The sequence below is a fragment of the Thermobia domestica genome, chromosome 10 (genome assembly GCF_964235325.1).
Source record: "Thermobia domestica chromosome 10, izTheDome1.hap1.1, whole genome shotgun sequence".
Taxonomy (NCBI): Eukaryota; Metazoa; Arthropoda; class Insecta; order Zygentoma; family Lepismatidae; genus Thermobia; species Thermobia domestica.
In genome coordinates, this window is record NC_137463.1 from 169529082 (window position 1) to 169553577 (window position 24496).

At 31.8% G+C, this 24496-nt stretch overlaps 1 protein-coding gene and 1 long non-coding RNA gene across 7 annotated transcripts in view; one reads left to right on the forward strand and one right to left on the reverse strand.

Moving 5' to 3' along the window:
- Positions 1-24496, forward strand: part of LOC145662837 (uncharacterized) — a 127458-nt gene that overhangs the window by 57027 nt on the left and 45935 nt on the right. The gene's annotated exons all lie outside the window — the stretch shown is intronic.
- Zasp66 (PDZ_signaling and DUF4749 domain-containing protein Zasp66) overlaps positions 10943-24496 on the reverse strand; it is a 177473-nt gene continuing 163919 nt past the window's right edge. For 3 of the 5 annotated variants that reach the window (XM_081728746.1, XM_081728749.1, XM_081728748.1), the window contains 3 exons: positions 18343-18499; positions 16337-16360; positions 10943-12051 (listed from right to left, as the gene is read on the reverse strand). In XM_081728746.1, coding sequence (XP_081584872.1) covers positions 11959-12051; positions 16337-16360; positions 18343-18499 — 274 coding nt within the window. In that variant the 3' untranslated portion in view covers positions 10943-11958. The other 2 variants (XM_081728747.1, XM_081728751.1) reach the window with 2 other exon arrangements.

The following is a 24496-nucleotide window of genomic DNA, read 5'->3' on the forward strand; positions in this document are numbered from 1 at the left end:
ACACCAAAGGTACGCACTCTACCACTAAGCCACCGTGCCTGCACCCATTTAATTGTCTATTAAGGTATATACGGTAATTTTCTGAAATTTCTTCTTCTTACAGCAAAGACTCAACAGTACAAATCCATGTGGGTCTCCATTTTTACGACGTCATAAAATACATAATTACTTATATCTCGGTTGCTATATTAGATATTGACAAAGAATTTTCATTCTTTTTGTACGCTAGGAATTATCACGCTTGGATTTACCCGAAGAAAACTTCGAGCTGAATTAATCTTTCGATCGGAATTGCCCTGACGAGTGTGAGGTACTCACTTCACCCATATAAGTACCATCTTATTTAACTTTTATTAAGATCAAAAGTTGTTTTATGAAATTTCAAGATCTAATACTCTTTTATTTCACGGTGTCTCTCTAGCTGTAAGATGTACTGGCTGGAAGTTTTGGGTAACTCTATTCTCTTTTCTAATACTCTTTACAAATGTCAAATTATATTTTCCAAAGCTTTTAAAACTTAATCTTTTTAGACCCATGATGTTCTAAAACCCCATGGAAATACCCAGTTACTTTAGGATGAAATTGCTACTGGTGCTTATTCAGATTTCATGACCGGTTTTACCACCACCACCTAATTTTACCACCTAACACGAAAACCCCATAACTGTGTGGGTCCTCCCTTTATTTGACAATATCTTGATAGCCATTAGTTATATTTTCATTAATTTTCTAAACTGTACTGTCAAGTATGGAAGCCCCACATACCTATGGTGTTCCTATTTATTTCACCATATTTCTGTAACTGTTAAACGTACCGACTTGCGGTTTCGGTAAACACACACCTGTAACGTTCTTTATAAGTTTATTAAGATATATTTTAGAATGTTTAGAAATGGGAGGTCTGTGAATGCTATAGTACCCGAAAACCCCCATAAGGACGTGTGTGTAGTGTATTGAATTGAAACTACTTTTGAGGTTGTTGTTAGCTCTCAGTAATTACGTTTTCGAAACTGCACAATCTGGTACGCAAACCTCACACTTCTATGGTGTTGTTCTTTATTTTCCCATACCTCGGTATTCATAAGGCTTACCGAGTTGCGGTTTTCTGTACTAAACAGATATCAGTTCTTTACATTTTAGAGACATATATTTCCACATATCTAAAAATGCAGACATTAGGTACCCCATAGTACCTCGAACGCCATTGGGTACCCACTTACTTTTGCATAGTAATACATTTCGAGTTGTTCAGCATCAATAAACACTTTTTTTTAATTAATCGTTTTTCTACCAGAAACCCAAAAGTCCATACCTGACTGAACAGATTTTGTCCATTTAATTTAAAAAAATGTTAAATATTTTAAAATGTAACATTTTAAATATTTTTTGGATTTTTGTTTCAGGTATTTCATGCATCAAAACAAAACCAGGATTCTGCATGAAAGACAGCGAAAAGAAGCAGTGTAATTTGTGGCTAAAAGCACGTCCTTTCTGAAGACAGACCCGATTATATTTTCATTCTTCTGTACGAATATGTAACCTTAATAAATATACTGCTCCACAAATTATTTCTTTCTTCCATAAATTAGAATAAATGTATGTCTGTTTAAAGAAAATGTTTGTTAGCGTTAAATACTTTCAACTCTTTTTCTCTGTAAATAAGAACATTATACCTTGCAACATTTTTTTTTATCATTGTGCAATTCCGATTGGATAAAGTATCTGCACGAAGCACTATTATTTCAGACATACATTAATAACTAATGTATTGTTCTGTGAATAAGGCAATGGTATAGTGAACATGTTTTAACATAAAATCTGTAACTCAGCTTTTCAGTAGTCAACTTTATTGAGAATCCGAAGAAAAAAAGAAAAAATGTTGGACTTAACAACGAATTTCAAAATTATTTTTGTTCGAATTCTGGACTAATTCAAATTATCCAGAGAAATCATTTATGTTGCTCTCTACAGATGTATCCTTTATCCAAATTGTATGAAAAGGAGACTTCATACATCGCTATATTTTGTATGAACTATGTTTCGTATTTATTTAATCACTTTGTACCTTTCTCTAGTGTTGACAAGGCCGCAAGTGTCAATCGAATAATTTAGTGTTTCACTCATGTAACCTTGTGACTAACGTACGTCCTGTCGGTATATATATATGTTACTGGGTTCGATTAGCGACAAACAATTTTTAGCGTTAAACAAATACAAAAATCTACACGCAATGAGATACGATGATCTTTGCCTCATAGACAATACCAAGCAACTAACGGTACTGAGTGTGGTTGAGTTTACTAGTGGTATTATCTGGCTATAATCAGTGTTCCGAGAGCTATACTTCTTTTTGTACTCTGAATTGCAAACTTTGATATAACCGTTTTAAATTATTGTATCTCTCTCTCTCTCTCTCTCTCTCTCTCTCTCTCTCTCTCTATATATATATATATATATATATATATATATATACAGGGTGGTTCAGTAATGTTGGACAGCCCTGAATAAATCGGAAACCAGAAGAGATATTAGCAAGAGTGTGGTGGATCCAGATACTTGTGGAAGGGGGACGTCTTTTGAGGTACCACACAATGTTACCAGGTCAACAGTGTTGCCAGCTCAGTACAAAGTTGTATTTTTTTAAATGGAACATATAGAAGTTTATGCCATCAAAAGAATTAGTACAGAATGTGAATACCAACAAGCGAAAGCGCATCTGTCAGTGTTGCCAAATAAGGAAGTTATAAAGCTTCAAAGATCAAGAAATTAAAGTGTCCGTAGGGCAAAACTAGCAAAAAGGCAAGAAAAACAATACTACGGAATGAAAAGGAGTTACAGAAAGAGTAAACCAAAGAACGCACAGCATCCAGTGAGTAACAGGGTTGCCAAAGCAAAGGGGGAAAAAATTGAAAATTTTGCAGTTGCTATAGGAGGAAAAGTGCCCATATGACATAATGCTGGAAACACCATAGAAAGTCTATGTAAGAGTCAGGAATCCTAATCGCGTTTGTTCGAAAGCGATATCTCTAACCGTTTTCGAGATACACCAAAGGTGTGCGGGGTTTGCAACACTGCATAATTGATTTGACGATTAGACCCGTGTAGTTCTTACATTTTGTTGGGCGTATCATTTTCATTACTCGTTCCTGTAGTTTGGAGGGCGAGGGAATTATTATGCAGTGTTGCAAACTCCGCACAGCTTTGGTGTATCTCGGAAACGGTTAGAGATATTGCTTTCGAACAAACGCTATTAGGATTCCTGAATCTTACATAGACTTTCTATGGTGTTTCCAGCAAAATGTCATATGGGCACTTTTCCTCCTATAGCAACTGCAAAATTTTCAAATTTTTCCCCCTTTGCTGGGGCAACCCTGTTACTCACTGGATGATGTGCGTTCTTTGGTTTACTCTTTCGGTTACTTCTTTTCATTCCGTAGTATTATTTTTCTTGCCTTTTTGCTAGTTTTGCTCTACGGACACTTTAATTTCTTGATCTTTGAAGCTTTATAACTTCCTTATTTGGCAACACTGACAGGTGCGGTTTCCCTTGTTGGTATTCACATTCTGTACTAATTCTTTTGATGGCATAAACTTCTATATGTTCCATTTAAAAAATTACAACTTTGTACTGAGCTGGCAACACTGTTGACCTGGTAACATTGTGTGGTACCTCAAAGGACGTCCCCCTTCCACAAGTATCTGGATCCACCAATTCTTGCTAATATCTCTTCTGGTTTCCGATTTATTCAGGGCTGTCCAACATTACTGAACCACCCTGTATATATATATATATATATATATATATATATATATATATATATATATATATATATATATATATATATATAATATAAAATTGTAAACTAGAAACTTCTCAGTAATTCTCCGATAATTGTGAGAATCATCGCTCTTTCTTTAAATAATGTATGAGACTATTACACTGCTCGTTACTTAAAATGTTGAACTAAGAAGGATACATCCAGGAAAGTCCAAATTTGTATACAGCAGGGAAGGATAAATATGTTTGGTCGATGGCTGCACAGCTTCTCATACCTGTGAACTCCGCCAGCTACAGTTGATGAGCTGTGGCATTGGATCGTAAGACGCATGGCTTATCATACCAGAAGAGAACATCCTCTCGATGTCTCGCTGTGTTACAGTCGTTCTGGTTGTCAATGTTGGGTCAGTTCTGCTCCTTTGTCACCACGTTGTCACACAGCGAAAACAGCGGTAAGTTTAACCCTTAACGTACCAAGCCTAAGTCGTTAAAGTTGTTTACCAAGCTGGAGTCTTCTGGAGACCCCAAGTATTATTTTAATTTCTCAACATAGTATTGCAGAGGGTTACTCCAACTATTATTTTTTTGGATGTCTAGAAGCATACTTAAGTTAAATGAACATTGTTGACATCAAATATGTATATTTGAGCACTATTCAGTTCTTCATACAATTTTATATTTTTGTGTTCGTAAATCTGAAACACAGGTTTAACAATGGAGTTTTTACATTTTCAAGTGTGTTTTTATTTTTTGTATTTTTTAAAGAAACGAGTCGTTGATCTAATCATGTAATTAATATCTCAAAGGGTTGCAGGATACATATAAAAATTGAGAAGAAATTGATTCTTATGATTGCGGCAGTATCACTAAATATCACTCTCTGGGGTTCCTAGAGTACCCCGCTTGGTATGTTAAGGGTTAAGCATATTCGACACTTACTATTAGATATCGGCTTGGGAACTTTGGCGTAGCTACCCTGTCTCCCTGAAGTTGCATTTTTAATGGCGAGTACTGTGTAGGAATCATCTTGTGAGGGAACACGTTTTCAGCTGACACCATGTTTTTAATTATAGCGTTATTTAAAAAATAACTTATCTGTTAATTAAAATGTGCAGAGAAGTTATTTCTGGAAAATCCTATTCACGCCTCTTGTGGTAACAACTTCTGCATTTTGGAAGAGGATATTATTAAGGAAAAGAATGAGGTAAAGTCGTCTTTATATAGTACACACGGAAAAGAAAGTATTTGACAGTTGACAAATTTTCTTTTGCCAATAGCTCGGGAACAAATGAATTTATTTGGATCTTTTTGTTGTTATTCTTCGAATAGTTATAACTTGACAACCTGCCAAAGTCGGTACTCTAATAGGTTAATTTATTGTTGAGTTTTTAGGAAAACAAATTTTGTCAAATGAAGAATATTTAATTTCGTGACTGTACAAGCAATGGATGATAACGGCTTAATAAATGACTGTACGTAAGTTTGTTTGAGTTTGAACATAGGATTGTACATGGCTGTGCATTTTGCATTATTATTGAAGTGCTGCAACTAAGTTATTGCAAAAGGTATGATAAATTCTTACAGTAATATTGTCACATATTGATTTACTCTGTATGAAAACTAAAATAGTTTAACATATGGTTAACCTCCTTTGTGCCAATAATTTTAAAATTAACGCTTGTGCCACTTTTCAACACTTGGCTTTGCAGTAGCTTTCCAAAGAATTAGCAGGAAGTCCAAACTTACACCCTGCAGGTAAATACATTTCTCTGGACAGTTTCACTGCTCCAAACTAAGATTGAAAAGTGTAGTATTTTTAATTTTATTATTATTGGCACAAAAGATCAACCATATTTTAAGCTATTTTTGTTTCCATACAGAGAAAAACAATATGTAACAACATTACAGTAAGAATGTATCCTGCATTTCTCAGTATGTTGCAGCACTTCAATAATGGTGCACTATACGTACAATCTAGATCCTGAATATGCCCAATCCATATATTACAACAAGGCAATACGTATGTGATACAGGTAAAATCCGTATATTTCATACGGACAATCTATAAGCTACATACATCCAATCCATACATTACATATGGCCAGCCTGTACGCGACATACGTATAATCTATATACTGCATGCACACAGTCTGTAAGCTGCATATGTGCACTCTGTATGGTGCATACGGATATTCTGTATGCTGTATCGGGACAAGCTGTGTGCGACATAAGGAAAATCTGTATAATACATACGTACAATACGTATACTGTATCTAGTCGTACGTACGGGGCACAAGTACAATATAGATGCTGCCTCGGGGTTGAACGCAAGAAACACACGTACAGAACGTATATTGCATACTTCTTGAAATTATGCTCCGTCCTGATAGTCAGTGAGTGTCGTCATTATTAACCCACATGCTACATACGATCGTGACGTCACAAAGCTAGATATTACCTCCGTATATACTTGTTACTGCAGATGACGTCACACGAATGACGTCATTGCACTTATGCAGACAGTATGTATAATACATACTTTTTCAGCTATACGTTTGCTGCAGGATGTTATATACGGTTGTACGTTAAGTCCGGAAACTACAGGAATTACGAATGTAACCTACGTTTTTAAGTATGCCACCTACATTTTTTTTTCTCAGTGTGTGAAGCATCATATTACTTTCGCTTCAGTGTAGTCACGTTAGACGAAAGCTTTTGAATAGGAGGTAATGTTAGATGGAAACGTCAAGTTGACCAATCACGGCGATCAGCAATCGGTATTGTTAAGTGCTTCTTTACATACAACAATATTTACTAGTGACCAGACATGCAACCTCACTGAAAAAATGTTAAAAGTGATCTGTTTCAATAGTTTTTAATACCATTGTGCTTGGGGCTTGTTTTAGGCGAAACTTTTAATACATTAGTAAATTTTGAATCTTTACGTATCCTATAATTAGTTTTGTATAATTAGACCTTTGTATAAAAACCTACATTTAAAATTTGCTTTTTTTAAATCCAAAATTTGACACCTTTTAAACCAAAATTTTACATTTAAAATTCCTAGCTTTAATATTACTCTTCAAGACTGCAAGAATTCTCGTACTATTTAAGTAAATAGACCAACCAATTTCAAACAATGTGCACTGGGGAACCAGTATGATGCGATGAAATTGCTAGTACGCCAGAAGAAAGCTAGAACATAGAAAGGATTCTTACTTATTTCTTTCAAAACGATATAATAACTATTTTTCATTATTTTATAGTCAGGCAATTGTAATTCCGTGGGGTAATGTTTCTCTATGACCAAAAATACAAAGGAACATGATATTGGCTGTGAAAAATAAAAGTTAAATGCAGGGTTATTGTAAATGATCTTCCCGATTTCAAAATTTAGTAACTTACACTCATTTATTCTACAGTGACATGCAACTTACGATAATTAAAGAAAAACTCAAGAAGTTTCTTTTTAATACATATGTGTTAGGTTCCATGTCACAGATGCTCAATATGAGTACCTTTTGTAATTCGACGTACATCAATTTCGTAGTCTAATTCTTGCTACACTTTTACTACTCTTACAATACTCAAAGTCAGTGGATGTAACTGCTTCTTGAATTCGTACTTGAAGTTCAGGCAAATTGTTAGATAGAGATGGCTGATACGTTTGGATTTTATCACAGCTTAAAAAAAAAGTAATATCTGGCAACTGGGGGAGGGGGGCAAGAAAGCAGAATTCTGATTCTCATGACTAGTTTAAGTGGCGGCTTTAGCGGATAGGATGGGTAGGCACGGGCCTACCCAAAAATTTTGAAAAAAATATATAAACGCTAAAAGCTGCAATAAAAAGTAAATATATTTTCCACTATTTATATTAATGGTAGATAATTATTTAACAAATAGCATCAACCACTATTGTAAAAGTAATTTTCTACTGTCATTAATCAATCAAATGTGTGTATGTATCCATAAGCGAGGGAGCAAGCCTACCCAAAATTAAAATCCTAAAGCCGAACCTGACTAGCTCATTTTATCCATTGGTTTCGTAACCTTCTGTTGAATTCCCCTGATATCTCGGTGCCAATGTGGCGGTGCTTCGTCCTGCTGGGAAATTTTCTATGTTCTCTTCCATCTGTGGGAAAAGCCATGTCTACAGTATATGAAGATAGACAAGTCTATTTATAGTGTCCTCATATAAAAACATAGCACTATACACCTTTTACGGGTGTCTGCATAGGACATTTATCTCAAGGCAATCACAGATATGTTCTTCAAAATCACTGGGATTTTCCAAAGTTCACATCCTCACATTTTATTCGTTTATTTGTTCAGATTCTCAGTCAAGTCTCTTGTCAGTAGCTTTAAGCGCCAGCAGTAATTTAAAATATTTTCACAGAATCTTCCACACTGTTGTCTGATTCGAATTCAATTCTTTGCTTGCACGAACCATTGATTTTTGTTGGCTTCTGGCTAAAGTCGTGTCTATACGATCAACTGCTTCCTCATCAACTCCTGGCCGCCCTGTTGATTTCGTCTTGCAGATACACCAGCTTTCTTTATATTGTCTACACCACTTTTGAATTCAGTACCCGCTTGGTGGATCTAGCCCAAACTTTGTCCTTAAACTTAGTTGAACACTAACTGTAGACAGTTCTACATGAAATTCGAGAACACAAAATACTCTCCTGTCTTTGTTTCCTGCCATTTTGATTTGTTGTCGCCCTAGTAACGAAATGCGTCCCTAAATATCAGTTTTGCCAACCACTGAAACTCATTGAGTTTTTATTTAATTTAAGTCGTAAGTTACTATGAATAAATAAACGTGAATTGAAATCGGGAAAATCATTTACAATAACCTTGTATTTATATGTGCCATAGGTGTTTAAACTACAAAGTTAGTGTGCCAAAAACAGAAGAAAATGATTGAACAATTGAGTTTGTGTATGTAAACTCATACAGTTGTGAAACTAAGGTAGACTTCCACACTATGCGAATTCGGTACTGAAACAATCTATAACTCCCAGATGCAATAGAAGGATAGTGAGAAATGAAACCTATTAAGTAGTAAATTTCTACACCTTCCAATCTTAGTAGGGAAATTCAGAGGAAGATGAATTATTTTCTTGGGACACTGATTCGATTCCAAAAGAGCGTTTGACTCTATGTGTTATCGTTTTTGCTCAACGCCGATTAACTTTGAAACAAGAAATAACTGATTTATACTGCTTTAGGTTCAAATAGAAGATTAATGGAGGAAGTGGACTCTATTCCTGGAACACTGAATTGATTGTCTCCCCCCCCCCCAGAAAAAAACTCAATACTTCTTATCGTTTGTGCTCTATATACATCAAGATTGAAATGGCAACTTTTAGTAAATTTTGCACCACTTCCGGTTTTGGTAGAGTGTTACGAATGATGGAGATATTATGTTTTCTTCAAACGCAGAATTGAAATATTTTGTTGTTATCTACTACCGTTTTCATTGTAAAGTGACCGATGTTGGTATCTACCACTTCCGGTTTCAGTAGAGGTTTAAAGAAGATAGAACTAAATCTTGGGACGCTAAATTGATTTAAGAAAAACACTTCTTGGTATACTTACCAGTTTTTCTCTATGAAGATCAATATTGAAACCGGAAGTACAACGAAATTTCTTTTGCTTCCGGTTTTAGTAGTGTTATAGGTACAGATTATATATTTTCTTGAGACATCGGCTTAACTAAAAGAATGCTTTTCGTTATTTGTTACCGTTTTTCTTCTATGGCGATCAACATTGAAACTGGTTGTACTTTAAATGTTTACTGGTTTCAGTAAAGTAATAGAAGTGGGGATGGTATCCTTTCTTCATACATTGAATCGATTTTAAAAAAACCGCTTGTCGCTATTTATTATAGTTTTTCTTCTATGCTTATCAATGATGAAACCGGAAACGGTTGATATCTACCACTTCCGGTTTCAATACATGGTTAATGCAGGAGAAGGAATCTATTCTTTTGACACTGAATCTATTTCAGAAAACCACTTCCCCATATCTCGTACCGGTTTTGCTCTACATAAATCAATATTGAAGCAGGAAGTACTAGTAAATTGCAACCACTTTCGAATTTCGGTATAGTATTACGGGTGATTATGGTATATTTTCCTGAGATGCTGAATCAATTCTAGAAACTCTTTATCGCTATCTACTATTGTTTATTTTAAATGACGATCAATGATGAAACTGGAAACGATTGATTTCTACCTTTCCCGGTTTGAATAGAGGATTAACGGAGGAGATGTAACCTATTTTTGAGACACTGATTGGATTGCAAGAACCCGCTTCTAATTCTTCTCTTACTATCTTTTGCCATGACACCTGTCGACAGACAAATGGACGGACGGACATAACCTTTCTGGAAGATCCTGACACTTATGCATAACACAGTTTGGAGCTTTTAAACACTGGAATAGGCTGTGCGTAAGTATTCCGTACGTTCTTGCATTTTTTTCGTATGCTTCTATGAAATTTGCTAGCTCGAATGTAAAGACCGGAAACTTTGTTTTTGAATAATCATTTCTCAACTCGGTAGAAAATGAGAATGAAAACATATTGTACATTTTATTGAAAATTCGATTATTTTTAACATTATTGTTTTCAAACTTCAGGTTTTGTATCACTTAGTTTCGTTCGATAAGCAATGTACACCTGAGAAACGAAACAAATAAATAAAAATCAGAAATACCCTTTTCTCCTCATATTCGATTACGGAAGATATAATAATATGGGCCAACCAGCAGAAGATCGAAGTCTGTAGCAAAGCTGAGTTTACATAACCATTTTGTTAATAACTTTCAAACCAATTGGAGTTTCTGTATCGCACAGAAAACCAATCTCTTTGTGTGAAAGAAAACTGAATTAAAATTGGACTACTCGTTTCTAAGTTACTGACAAAGGAACATATAGGATGTATATACTCATTTACGCCTTTTGTAATAAACGTTGGAATAATTTCAAATAAATACATTTTGAAACTGTACGGTTTTATTTCTTTAGAGTACGACAACTATTTGTAAAATACAGCTTTTAAATTAAAATAATAGTAGAATGAAATTTAAGTATAATCGATCTTAGCTTTCTTCTATGTGCTCTTAAAAAACTAAAAATGATGAAATAAAAAACGAAATGTAAAATTACTTTGAAACCAGTAGTTTATTTCACACCACAAGAATAGCTGGATGTACAAAGCTTACTAGTGGATGCATTGCAAACAGTCCCCGGAAAAATATCTATAAGTAACATTTGCTCCACGTGTATATAACAGAATTTGTTTCGCTCCTAAATTTCATATTGAAATAAATCTTACAAATCAACTGCAGGCATAAGACAAGGTAATATTTGACAACGCAGGAAATGTAGTCTCACTTCGTACTATAGCACACTTTTTCTAAACATCTATTTGCTTCGGTTTCTTTACAAATTTTACATATATTTTCAGAAATGGGACCACATCTCCATTAATATACATATATATATATTTCATTTTGCTCATTTGAAACTATGCCAAACCATCAAGCTGTCTACAATAATGTTGTATTATTAATTTTCACCTAAGTTGTAAAAACAAAGGTCAGTTATATTGTTATTTACATCATAATATTCATTTACTTTTATGGTTCATTTATCTTTCTAGTTATTGTATTTTTAATATATACAAAGTACAAGTTTTGTATTGACCCTACAAGAAAGGCACACAAGCAGAAATCTGAAATTTAGCCGTTGATGATGGAACTTCTTATAGCTTCTCAATTCTTTAACATAAGGAATATTTTGACTAGATAAAAATCTTAAATAGAATCAACTCATCTTTTCTTTTTAACTAATGAAAAGAAAGCCGAGAATAGATATTTTAAAGGCGTATTTTTATGTTGTTCTCATCTCAATAAATTGAGAGAATTCCCTTTTTCTTTTTTTAAAAAAAATCATTTTGTCTGTTACAGAATGTGCACAAACTTTTTCTTAAAAATAAATCTTCTGTAACTTATCTCTCATTTCATTTACAAAAAAGAGAAACAAGCTTACATGTTGATAGAATTTTTAAAATTCTTTTCTTATATATATTTTTTTCTTTTAGTTTGTACACATATGAACACTATCTGTGGCATTTTTATAAACCATTCACAGTCTTTGCCCTCTCATTTTGTTTAAAATTCACTTTCTCCAAGGACTTCAGCCATCAAACGCCGAAAACTGTGGCTTTGTTGAATTTTTTCATCGGAAACACCAAGCGAATTCACCTATTTTAAAATAACACAAGAAAAGATATTATTTAATTGTTATGAAAGACAATTACAAAAGAATACAGTAAATCATATTATATGAGAAACAAACTCTAAATCTTATTAATAAAATAATAAAATACACACAAAAAACTGTTGTATAAGCACTAAACTTGTCTAAAAACTAAGATCAGCAGATATGTATATTATTATTCTAATGTAAAGACTATCTTAAGCACACAACATAAAGATTTGACACTATAATGTAGCTCATAAATTAATTTTAAACAGTTACTTTGTAAATTATTTATTAAATTAGAATAAGCATTGAAACTGCACTATAGAATATAAATAACTTATAAAATAATAACTTTAAAATACTTATAAAGTGGACATTCCATAGAACCATTTTAAGGCATAAATTGTACAGAAGCAGAATCGATTTAAGAATACTTAACATGTAATCGTATTAAAGATTTTATTTTATTATTGTACCTTTCTTAGACTTATCATTTTGTTACGTGAACATAAAGTTGAAGAAGAAAGCAATAAGCAGTAATTTAGATGCAATAGTCTGTCTGAAAGATATATATATATATATATATATATATATATATATATATATATTGAAATAATGTAAAAATAGAAAGACAGATAATGTAATATTAGTGATAATATTTTGTTACTATTTGAATATGGAAATGTTTTATCCAAATTAGATAAACTTCAATTAAAAAAATAAGTGTAATCACAAAAATGATAATTAATAAAATGAAATTGAGATAGATAAAATGAGAAATGAGAATTTGTTGACCTAATACTGGATGCTATTAGTGTATTTCCTAAACCTACTGAACACTTTGATATCGTCTGGCGATACTCATTTTTTGCTGCACATCAAGTTCTCATCAGAATACTTACGCTGTGATGAGTTCAGTCATTGAATGCGAAACCAGGAGCTGTAGAGCACAGATAAGCACTGAGTCTGTCATAATATTTCGTCCGTTGAAGGGGGCAAAATAACATGTTAATAGATATGTTTTACTGGGGATTAAATTTTTATCCGAAGTGTGGTCTTCATGTCATAATAAATTTGCACCATAAGAATGAAAAACATTTAGTTATAGGCCATGCAGTCAAGCATGAGGCAAACGAAGTTTCTGACGTTGTAATTACAAAAGTAGGATATTGATTTGAGTCAAATAAAGTACTACTTCCGTTTCCAAATATATCCGCTTACAAAGTTTTCAACTTTAAAACATTCCTTTCCGATAAGTCCCTTAATAGTTCTTTCCTGTGCCTATCCAATGCCAAATTAAGAAAAACTGAAATTTGATTTATCAGCCGCTTATGAAAATAATACTTTGTGTGCAATCAAAAGTGGTTGTTCCTGCGTGACAATGATTTAATTGTAAGTTTTCTAACCTGTCAAAATTAGTGAACATAATCCCAACAATTAGCACATTGGGAAGAAAGAATACTTGTTTAAGGAATTCAATGCAGCAGAAGAAACATCATGAGCTAACAGTGTTGTCTGCGTGTACAGAAAAAAACAAAGACTAACATGGAAACACAATGTTGAAGATCGATAATATTGTGGAGAAGAATCGGAGAAACTTCATCCAACGTGGGTTAATAATCGTTAATTTTGATTGATTTCATGATGTTTTGTCTTAAATTTTGTACAATTTTTGATAATATGTGCATTCTAATATATATAATATGAAGCAGAAAATGTTGGAAATGAAAGATATAATGCTGCTAAAACCATCAGAACGTAGTAATCATTTTCTACGTTTATCAAGTCTAGGAAAGTTATATTGTATGTTAAAACATTACTATTGAAATCATTTTGGTGAAAGGTGTACTTTTCCTCATGTTTTTACACATATTTAGAGAACAAAATAATGTATTTAAAATGATCTATTCATATTTTTAATGTTATTCAATGAAATTATTGTTATATTAGTAATTTTGTTTAGAATGGAACTAGGACTAGGCTATTTCATAAAATATAAAACTATATAATTCAAGCATGTTTTCAATGTGTTCCATAGTATTTTATTTTTTCCAGTTTCTTTGCATTTGAACAAGTACACTTATATTTTCGTTTTTCATTTATCTTTTTGTTTGAGTTCAAGCCTTTAAAACAATTACCATAAAGACAAACCTTTCTTCTCTTTTGACACCTTATTCAAATAAATACAGAAATATATTTTAGAAAACACAAGTGTTGTTTTATCACAAGGAAAGGCATCCAAGAGCAACAAAGTAGGCTTACATTTTAATAAAAGCTTTAGAGTTTAGGAATGAATACAACACCACACTTACATGTTTTGGTTAGAAAAATAAAGCGTTATTTATAATAATATATTAAATCATTGCTGTAATAAGATTTCATTGTAATGACGACACAACTACTTCATTCAAAAAGTCCATCCCTTGTACTTTACTCTCCAGTTAGAAAGCGCAAAACATGCAATTCTTGTAAGGAATAGTGAAGAAAAGAAGCTACGTATATAAAGTTAAATGCTAGAATAAAATTAAAATTTGAAATATTCTACGAAGTTGGATTGAACGTATTAAATATCCACAATACTAAATCTAACTGCAAAAAATAATAAAGTCGAATCACACCAAGACAGCTACCTGCCGTGCTATTGTATTGTTTTATATTATTATGCTTTATTTTTAACTCATATAGAGTTAAGGGTTTCAATCCGAAAATGTATATATTATTTGTATGAGGAAAGAAATAAGAGAAACTGAAAGACTAAAATACTAAATGATCAACTTAATAATACCATATGTTTTAAATCAATAATCATCGTTTTGGCATTCAATAATATATTGAACTTATCCCCTTATTTAAGCAACAAGACCAACATTAAACTGAGATCTTAGAGAAATCTTGATTTAAGCTGAGTTCATGGCATGCATGACGTATATACCAAAATTTAAATCTTCAAGAAATCTAAAAAATAAAATATTATAGTTTAATAGAACAGCAAAAGCATTTTTAACCAATTGAAACTCACGAAACAATTTTGAAGAAATTATTATTGGAATATTTTTGTGAATGGGTATACTTCTTTGTTCTTGTTTTACTTAAGTTTTCTGTTTTCGTTAATTTGTTTCAATGTTATTCTGTATTTCACGATATCATCTTCAAAAATTGTCTTAGTACTTACTACGTCTGCTGCTGGACAGGCGAAAATAATTTAGTTAATATTACGTTTTTCTTGTTGAGGGTTATATGTCGTATTATTATATCGGTTATGTGGTATTCAACAAGAATATCTAGAAACTAAATTTAATTTAAATCGAGAATAATAACTGAAAATAAATAATGAATGTGAAGTAGGAACAACTGAAAATCAGAATAAGATGACGAAGGAAACTTCTATATTCCCAAGAAATATTTAAAACAGAAAAAATTGGAAATGACCACCCTGTTATACACAAGGGAACATAAACAGTACCTTAATGATATACGGTCCTCATTTCAAAATTTTGTCGTGTAGATTCTATTATGAGCTATTAAAAGCCATTCACATTAAGAGACCCATTTTTCTGTTTTATGACATATTCAAACAAACTTCGTTGAAAGCTAAAATTGTGTTTTAACTTTCACATTATTAACATCCACATCAAAAGCAAAATATTTTAGGCTTTAATGTATTATTTATATGTATTATTATTATTCCATCAATTTTACATATTTTTTGAAAAGCTATTATTCAAATACTCAAAGAGTTTGTGGTATGTCCCTGATGATTTTGGAGAAACTGATAGTGAAATGCATACCATTTATGAATCTGAATTAAAGTGGAAACGTGGAATGCCCATCTAAAACTGTGTCCATAGTAATAGTTTGTCATAATGGGATATTGCTACAATTATAAATAACACTCAGAATATGTTTTTATTATATTTTATCAAATAATATACTATAAAATGTAAATTCGTCATAATATAGATAAAATGCAAGATTTAGCAATATCCTTGATCTTACAAGTTTTTGGATCTTAAATAAATATAAAACCTATTTAGGCAGTTAAAAAGGTATAATTTCATTTGTTTCAAATGTAGGCTTTACTATGGTTTACAAACTACAACAATATACTACGTATTTATTAGAAACTCTACGGTACAAAGTGTAGTGTTATTTCTTTAATATTTGTCCCAATATCAGTTCTAACTCACAACAATTAAATTTCGTTTATACTTAATGCGGCCAGGAAGCTGGTAGATTAGTTTTGTTGAAAAACAAACTTAATAAACTAAACATAATAGAACTTACATAATTTTGCTGAGCAGCTGGTTTCTAGAAACGAAAATAAATATACCAGAAAGATAATAACTAATAATAATAATAATTAAATATTAAGGAACTACAGATGCACTAATGAACATAACCACATGTAATAAAATTCAACATTTTTACTGTGTAATTTAATGTTAATAATAATAATAATAATGGGAAGTTTAATACGAATAAGCAAGCTAGTATAAATAAGTGTTCAGAAATAATTAGGCTATAAGCAAAAGGTATATCAGTTGTAGGTTCAATTTCCTCCTACAATGTACATGAATAATATTCATTACTAATCATTTCATCATTCATTGCTTCTAGCTTATGGGGTACAATTAGATGACGTAAAACTTAAATAAAAAATGAATAAATAAAATATAACAAAGTCTTCATGTGTATTCATCGTTCTACATAATAATCGACGCATTATATACATATTTATAGCAATCATTCGCCATATGCTTTTAAGAATGAAATTTTAAGTTCGAAAAGAACAAGCGTAATATTATTCTACTTTTTCCTGAGTAAAATATGGAAACATTAAATCAATTATGGATGTATATCATATTAATTTTTTAGTTGAAATTTGGAAAATTATTGGGGAGAATAGCGGCGCACCTACATAAGAAATCCATAAAATCTGACTTCCTCAAGCAAAATTATTGTGTCAACACTTGCAATAATTTGGTATTAAAGTTCAGAGTTAGTCTATCATAATTATTATTTATGATGTTAATAACAGTAAAGTTTATAGGCAAAATTGAAAGTTGGTATATTTTAAACTCTTCCCCATCAACATTTATGTTTATAGAATATTTTTTTTGGCTCTCTACATGACATATTACTTGCGCTATTATTTACTTAAATATTATTGTTTTGTTTGTCACAGATTTTTTGGTGTAAGTAAATAATATAGGAAATATGAAGACATAAAATATGAGAATCATATAAGGAATATCATTCCCATTTTATTTTAAATTAGGATTATTTTTTTTTAATTGTTTCTACTGTTATTAAAAATGCGAAAACTTAGTACGGGGTTAAGGTGTCAAGCTATCAGTTCTTAACAAACAATGTGATAATACCAATTGATTTTACTAAAGGGAAATATTTAAAACTAGAGTGCCATATTCAATTTTAAGATATGCAATATTTTAACGTGCACATTTGAAATAACAAAATGAAGACTACTACATGAATTCTATAAATTGACTCTCATATGACATGTGCATTTTGAATTACTAAATATTTTTACACACACACACACACACACACATATATATATATATATATATATTTATATATGTATGTATGTATATATATATATATATATATATATATATATATATATATATATATATATATATATATATATATATAAACAAATGAAATTTATTTATCAGAAAATCAATCATATTATGTACTTTCATTTTTAACTTTTGAGTGAAGTGTATTTCAGCTATTTATACTTTCCGACGATTACTATTTGAATATATGATGGTTACTATTTTGGTTAATGTAATTAGTTGATATTAACCACAGAATTTTTTACAATATTACAATATTTGCGCAAATCACTGAGAATTTGACAACAAATATCTCCTGAGTCAATTTCTGAAACAATATTTGAATATTTTAGAATTAAACACGTATGGAATGTAAAATTTAAAAATGATGAAAAGTTTGCCAAAGATAAATTTGCTTATTAGCCAGTAAACTATTGAAAATTTTTGGTAAACATAAATTCGCTTAAAAGTTCAAGCGATTTATTACTATTCAGTTTATGTAAAAGAGGTTTATTGTTCAATGAGGAACGTATCTTTGTTTATTTTAAGAACTACCAGTATTTCAATCTCGTACTAAGATCTTAAGGTTCCGTGACGTAAAATAATCATTGAACTTCAAAACAATTGACATTACCATATATGAATTAAACATTCCTAAAGTTATATATATCTATCATTTATACATTATATAATATGTGAAACACTTACCCTTCCGGGAGGTGGATTAATTTTCGGTGGTGTGAAAATTTTCGGCTGCACAGGAACAGTGACTTCGTTTACCTTATCACCTAATTCAGCTTCTTGCAAGGCTCTGAATGTCTCAGATTTCTGTGGATCGTAGACAACTGTTGGTTTGCGTGCATAGCTGTTATCATTAACACAACGAGGTAGTTGAGAAGGAGGGAAATGATTAAAAGATGTGAATCCAAGTCCATCCATGACGTCATCAGTGTTTCCAAGGCGGACGTTGAGGAGATTGTTGTTGTTGTTGTTGTTGTTGAATTTGCATTTTTTGTTTCAGAAATGAAAGATCAATAAAAATACTACATTAGGTGTGCAGACAATGTCCTCAAGTACTAGTTGTAAGGTAAAATACTTAAGTTAAACTATTCTACAGAATGACGTTTGTTAAAATTGCTAGAATCATAGCGATAACATTTTGTTACATATATATAATTTGATTTTACACATTTTTACGCTTGATTATAAAAGAAAATAAGACTGAAGAGTAATTTAAACAAACATACTGACATTATTCTATAACTTTCTAATTACTTTTTATAATATTATTAACAATACTAAAAATTCAGTCAATATACTGTATATACATATCTAAATAAGTTACACTAGCATGATTATCTTCAGCAATGCACACATAAATACATATACATGTGATACTAAAACTTTCAACTATTCCTGAGTATCGTCAAAGCAATGAAAATAAGAGAACTTTAAATACATTGACAGTTTTTCTGATGACAATCCAATAATAATAAAAAGCATAAGTCTTATTTAAAAGTTACTATGTATTACTCGTAATAATCATGTAAGTATCTGATAATTCGAATTTTATATGCTGACATTGCAATTCTCTTTCCCTTAACAACGAAGAAATTCACAGAAAATCTATTTCGAAAGTATCACTTTGCAAATACTAAAACATTCGCTGTAAAATATTAATATTATTCTTTCACTTATTTATGTTTTTTTTTCAAAATTTCGATATATATGATGTAAACAGTCAAACAATGTTTCTGAACTATTATAACACCAATGATAACTGTTTAATTACCGTATATGTCAATTTAAGTCCTTCTAACAATTGATAACATTATTTTTACTGGTATGCAAACATGCAAACCCTTTAAATAAAAATATCTAAAAATATCAAAAACTATACAATATCTATACAAATTTACATGCACTGTTGCTATAAACTTAAAGCAACCATAGGCACTTTAAAAGATTGAAAAAAAGTTTTCCTACGAAAGTTGTTTCACAAGAGCAGTCTTAACAGTGACTTTTGCTAGCCTTCATCTTTTACAAGCAGTTATGAAGGGGAAACAGACAGACGGATACTACAGCCAAGCATTACATTAAAGATTAACTTCATGCTTTAGATTTGCATTAAATTTGCAAACAAATAAGCATATGGAAATTCTTCATCATAAATAGCACTCCATTAAAACTTTATCATGCTTGTGTTAGAGTCTAAATATAAATGACAGTAGATGTAAAAAGCATATTATCGGATTTAAAGATGTATAAGTAGTGTTTGACTTTTGAGATTCTAGAACTATAATAATAATAATAATAATAATAATAATAATAATAATAATAATAATAATAATAATAATAATAATAAATATTTCGCAGTTTCTACGATCAAAGTTGAGATTTCATGTGAAATTAGGAAGTAAAAAAGTAAATACAGTGAAACCTGTCTTCAGCGGAATCGAGCGGGACTTGCAAAAATTTCCGTTAAAGACAGGTTTCCGCTTAATGGAGATAGACCTTTCCGTTAAAAAAAATATATATGCTTATAACGGACATAATGAGAAAATATATTGATGTACGCAACTTGTTCAATTACAGTACTTTTCCTTCTACGGATTAATACCCCAAAAAACTTAAAATAAACACAAAATATGCTGTGCACACTTTCCTTTATTTTTCCCAATAGTCAAGCAGGATTTTTTGCATACATTGCTACTACTTGGCTGCGGTATGCTTCAGGACACAGAAAAGTTTTCTCTGGAATTTTGAAAGTCCTCTGAACTCTTTCCTCCTTGTTTTCACGACACGTGATGGAGATATATAACTTCTACTTTACCTCAATTCCTTTTTTCCAGAACTTTGTTTTGTCAGTTTTCTTCTCATTTTTGTTGGCTGTCGCTAGTTGCTACACAAGCGGAACAGAAGTACGCCTACAAAGAAGACTGACAGCTGACATGCTACGTAGGACTAGCGAAAAATTGTGGGAGCTGAATATGAGTAGTGATTGACGAAGGTCAACACTGCCCATAAAGATTTAACAAAAGAACGAAGTATTTATCGCAGACAGTATATGTTTACCCTCTCACAGGATGTTTAAAAATTTTCTAAACGATGTAGTCTGAAACTCAGAATTTTCCGTTAAAGGTTTATTCGCATAACACAGTTTCCGCTTAATGAAGGGACTTTTACATGTCTTTTACTCCAAAATCCATGGGACCATGAAATATTTCCCTTTAAGACAGTTTTCCGTTTAATAAAGGGTCCGTTGAAGGCAGGTTTTACTGTACTAATACAAAATCCAAAAGTGGTAGCCCTCGATGATTTAAACTTCAATAGACTTCTAAACAAATTGTAATTTATTATTCTAAATCACACAAAATTTGTAAGAATATTCGATCAAACGTGAAAATACTTACTTTTAATATACTGTATATTGTAGGATACTTAATAATATGTCATTTCTATTTTTACGTACCGTACCATTATGATGTCCTATAGGCTAAAAGTAAGTTGAGTTTCTTTGTATAAAAATTTAACAATATTTTCTGTAAATTGATATATTTTCTGCTATATGAGGTAGTAAAAGAAAAAGGGACATTGCGAAGTAATCTAAATTTGATGTCAAAACAAAGGAATGAAAATAGTCTCAAATATGATGCAAAAAGTAATATGTTGTACACTATACTGTAATAGTAACGCGCACAATCCTTTTATCATTTTGACGATAAATTAGAAATTAGAGTATACTCATATGCCACTACACTTCAATCGGAGAACTCTTGACTTGCTACAACTCACTAACAGCCAAAGAAAAAAATGTTTCATATTACAGCCACCGTCTTACATCAGCCGAAATTAAAAGTTCTGTTTGAAAAAAAAAAAAACGCTTTACACAAATTTAGACACTTTCTACTTAATTGGAAATTTAAATTGTTCATAGACGCTAAACTTAAATGCTTAACATCACTAAACACCGAACCTGAAAAAGTGGGAAAATATACACGCTATAAACTTTTTCTAGCTGACTACAATTTCAACATTTGTCATATAGAAGGTAAAAGGCATTCAACCGATATTATTAGCCGTTTAGAATTACGCGACAATAGCAAGAAGGATAAAGAAACAACCAAGACGACACAGACGCAATCGAAGCACCTGATGATTTGTATGCTTATCGCTCAAATACGTTGAAAATCCCATTTTTCAAATACATCACCAACAACTATTGGGAAGTTTGCGACTAAAACAGCCCAAAGATGACTCACACGCAGATATAATTGCAATCCTAGAAGGAGAAGGACCTACAAAAAGTTCTATACTAAGAGCGGCTAAATGTTTCAGCTTAAAAAATAACTTGCTTTACCGTACGCAAAACATCCAGAATTAGAATTACTCTACCTCTTATGTATATCAAACAGTTTAGCAGATGAATTATTTGATTTAATTCACAAATATCCGTTGGCACCTCATTTAGCTTTATTAAAACGTACAAGACTGCTCTCAACAAATATTACATGGCAAACATGGTCATGTCTAGTTTTTAAAATCAAAGGTGTCAAGAGTTTCAATTACTCGACAAGCTATCGAAAAACTACAACCAGAATTGTTAAACCACCCATCCGATCTTATAGGCAAATGATGGATCTTTAACATCCTAGAGCCATTTCCGACTGAAGAAGAAAACGCAAAATATGTTTTAATGGTTACATAAATAAACAATTACTACGTAGATGGAACCTGTTTATAACCCACGACAGGTACAGTAAGGGACACTTCTGGATGGTCCAGTTTTGCTGTAAATTTCCATATGGGTGTACCATCCAGAAGTGTCCCTTACTGTACAATTGAACAACTTTTACTCGAAGACATTATATTAACTTCGGTGCTTTCCGTAACCTGCATTTAGACCAACATCCAGTACATAAATCGAAGAAACTTCAAAATTTAGCAAAAATATAATTCAAATTCTGCCCTGCTTTTAATCATCGAGACATAGTTCTGGTTGAAGTTGTAGCATAAATCTTCACAATTCATTAAAATACTTTATTCAACAGAATCACGACATATGGCCACGACATATTTGTGGCATGTCACATTTGTTCTAAATACGTTTGTACAGTCGGAGACGAAGTAATCAAACTTCTTCTTATGATATAAATACAAGTCACACACAAATTCAGATTGCCAACCACAAGTAACTCCTCAACTACAAATTGAAAGAGAACACCTAATTAAAATAAGAAGAAAGTGAAACTGAAGCTATTGAAGGCTCAAAAAAAAAAAAAAAAGACATCGACAGAAGACATATACAGACTACCTTTTATCCTAGCCAGAAAGTGTTAATTTATTTTCCATTCCGACATAAAGACAAATGTGAACAATGGACGAACCGTTATCATGGTCCCGTGACCGTAATCTCCAAATCAAGTAACCTATACATAATTCAAATGCCAGAAATTTTTCGAGATAAAATACAAGACATCTAGATTGATAGAATAAAACCTTACTATTATAACATAAGCAAGAGAAACATAAGATGATCAACATAGCTGAAATGAAGAAAAAGAAAAGAGAAGATAGAAACATGATGCCTGTGGAGATAACAACATGGCAACACGCACCAACCATACTTCTCTTATTTTAACGGCAACGATGAAAAGAGGGAAGAAGGAAAGTACAAGATAAAGCTGAAAGACATAAAATATATGATGTGGCTAATCTTTAACATGGTAAAAATCTTGTACTTACTTTAGTATACAGATATCTTAAATTTGCTTACACGCCATACGGCTAATTTTACTGTTGAATTTCGACACCTGAACGCTACAAGGTATATCAATTTTACCTTCAACCTTCAAAATTTTCAACAAACTATAACTCCTATGCATCCCTTGCTAAGATAAGAAGATGACTCACTTTTCTGATAACTTTTCGTATTTTCATTTGACAACAACTTTCCCCTGTATACTTATATTCATAGCAGCCTTAATTATCCTATTTTTAATAAATCGGATTTTGATTTTTTTTCTTTACTATCTACATAAGAGAGGCATCATGAATAATAGCTAACGAAACAAAATTACCTTCTCTTATAGTATGTATAAACTTCTCTTCCAATCGCTACAATGGTCGCTATAGTCATTCTATTCTTAGTCTTCCTGTGTATTCTCTATAAGACATCTCAAGAACCGATTCGTAGTAAAAAATTTAAGCCTACCATCGAAATCTCCAGATCTCTTCCAATTGACTTAGTTTAACTTCTCCAGCTGATGAGTAAATTTGCCTCAATATACTACGAATATTATTATCAATGACCTAGTGTATAAGAATTAATTCAAAACGACAACGCTTCGGCGACCTTTCCTTTGAGGGAAATAATGTATATATTATGCTGATCCTTCTTAGGATAGGGGAAAGCAGTTGATTGCTTCTACTTTTAACTTTAATTTCATATATTTTGGTGAAAGTGTTATATCCATTGTTGCACAAATGAACATGACTTTTTTATTTATTCATGTAAGTGTTCAGTGCTTCTTTTCTAGTGTATACCAGAACCAATATGCAAATTCCAAACAAAGAAAATAATCCAGCTATTTATTTTTTATTCACGGCACGGGGTGCAAGGTTCTACACGTACTTTCAACACCACGTGCTGGCTGTAAACAACTTTAGACAACACATCCGAACAAGACGTCGTTTATCATCGTCAACAATCGCCAAATAAACGAAGATCAACGAAGTTAGTCGACGTTTCTGGATAAAAGAAGCCACAACACCGCAGAAGGTATTAATTTTCATCGATTGATCATCACCTCGACTGTCTAGGATGCCTTCAGTTGTTACTTCGACTCTCTAGGACTTCAAT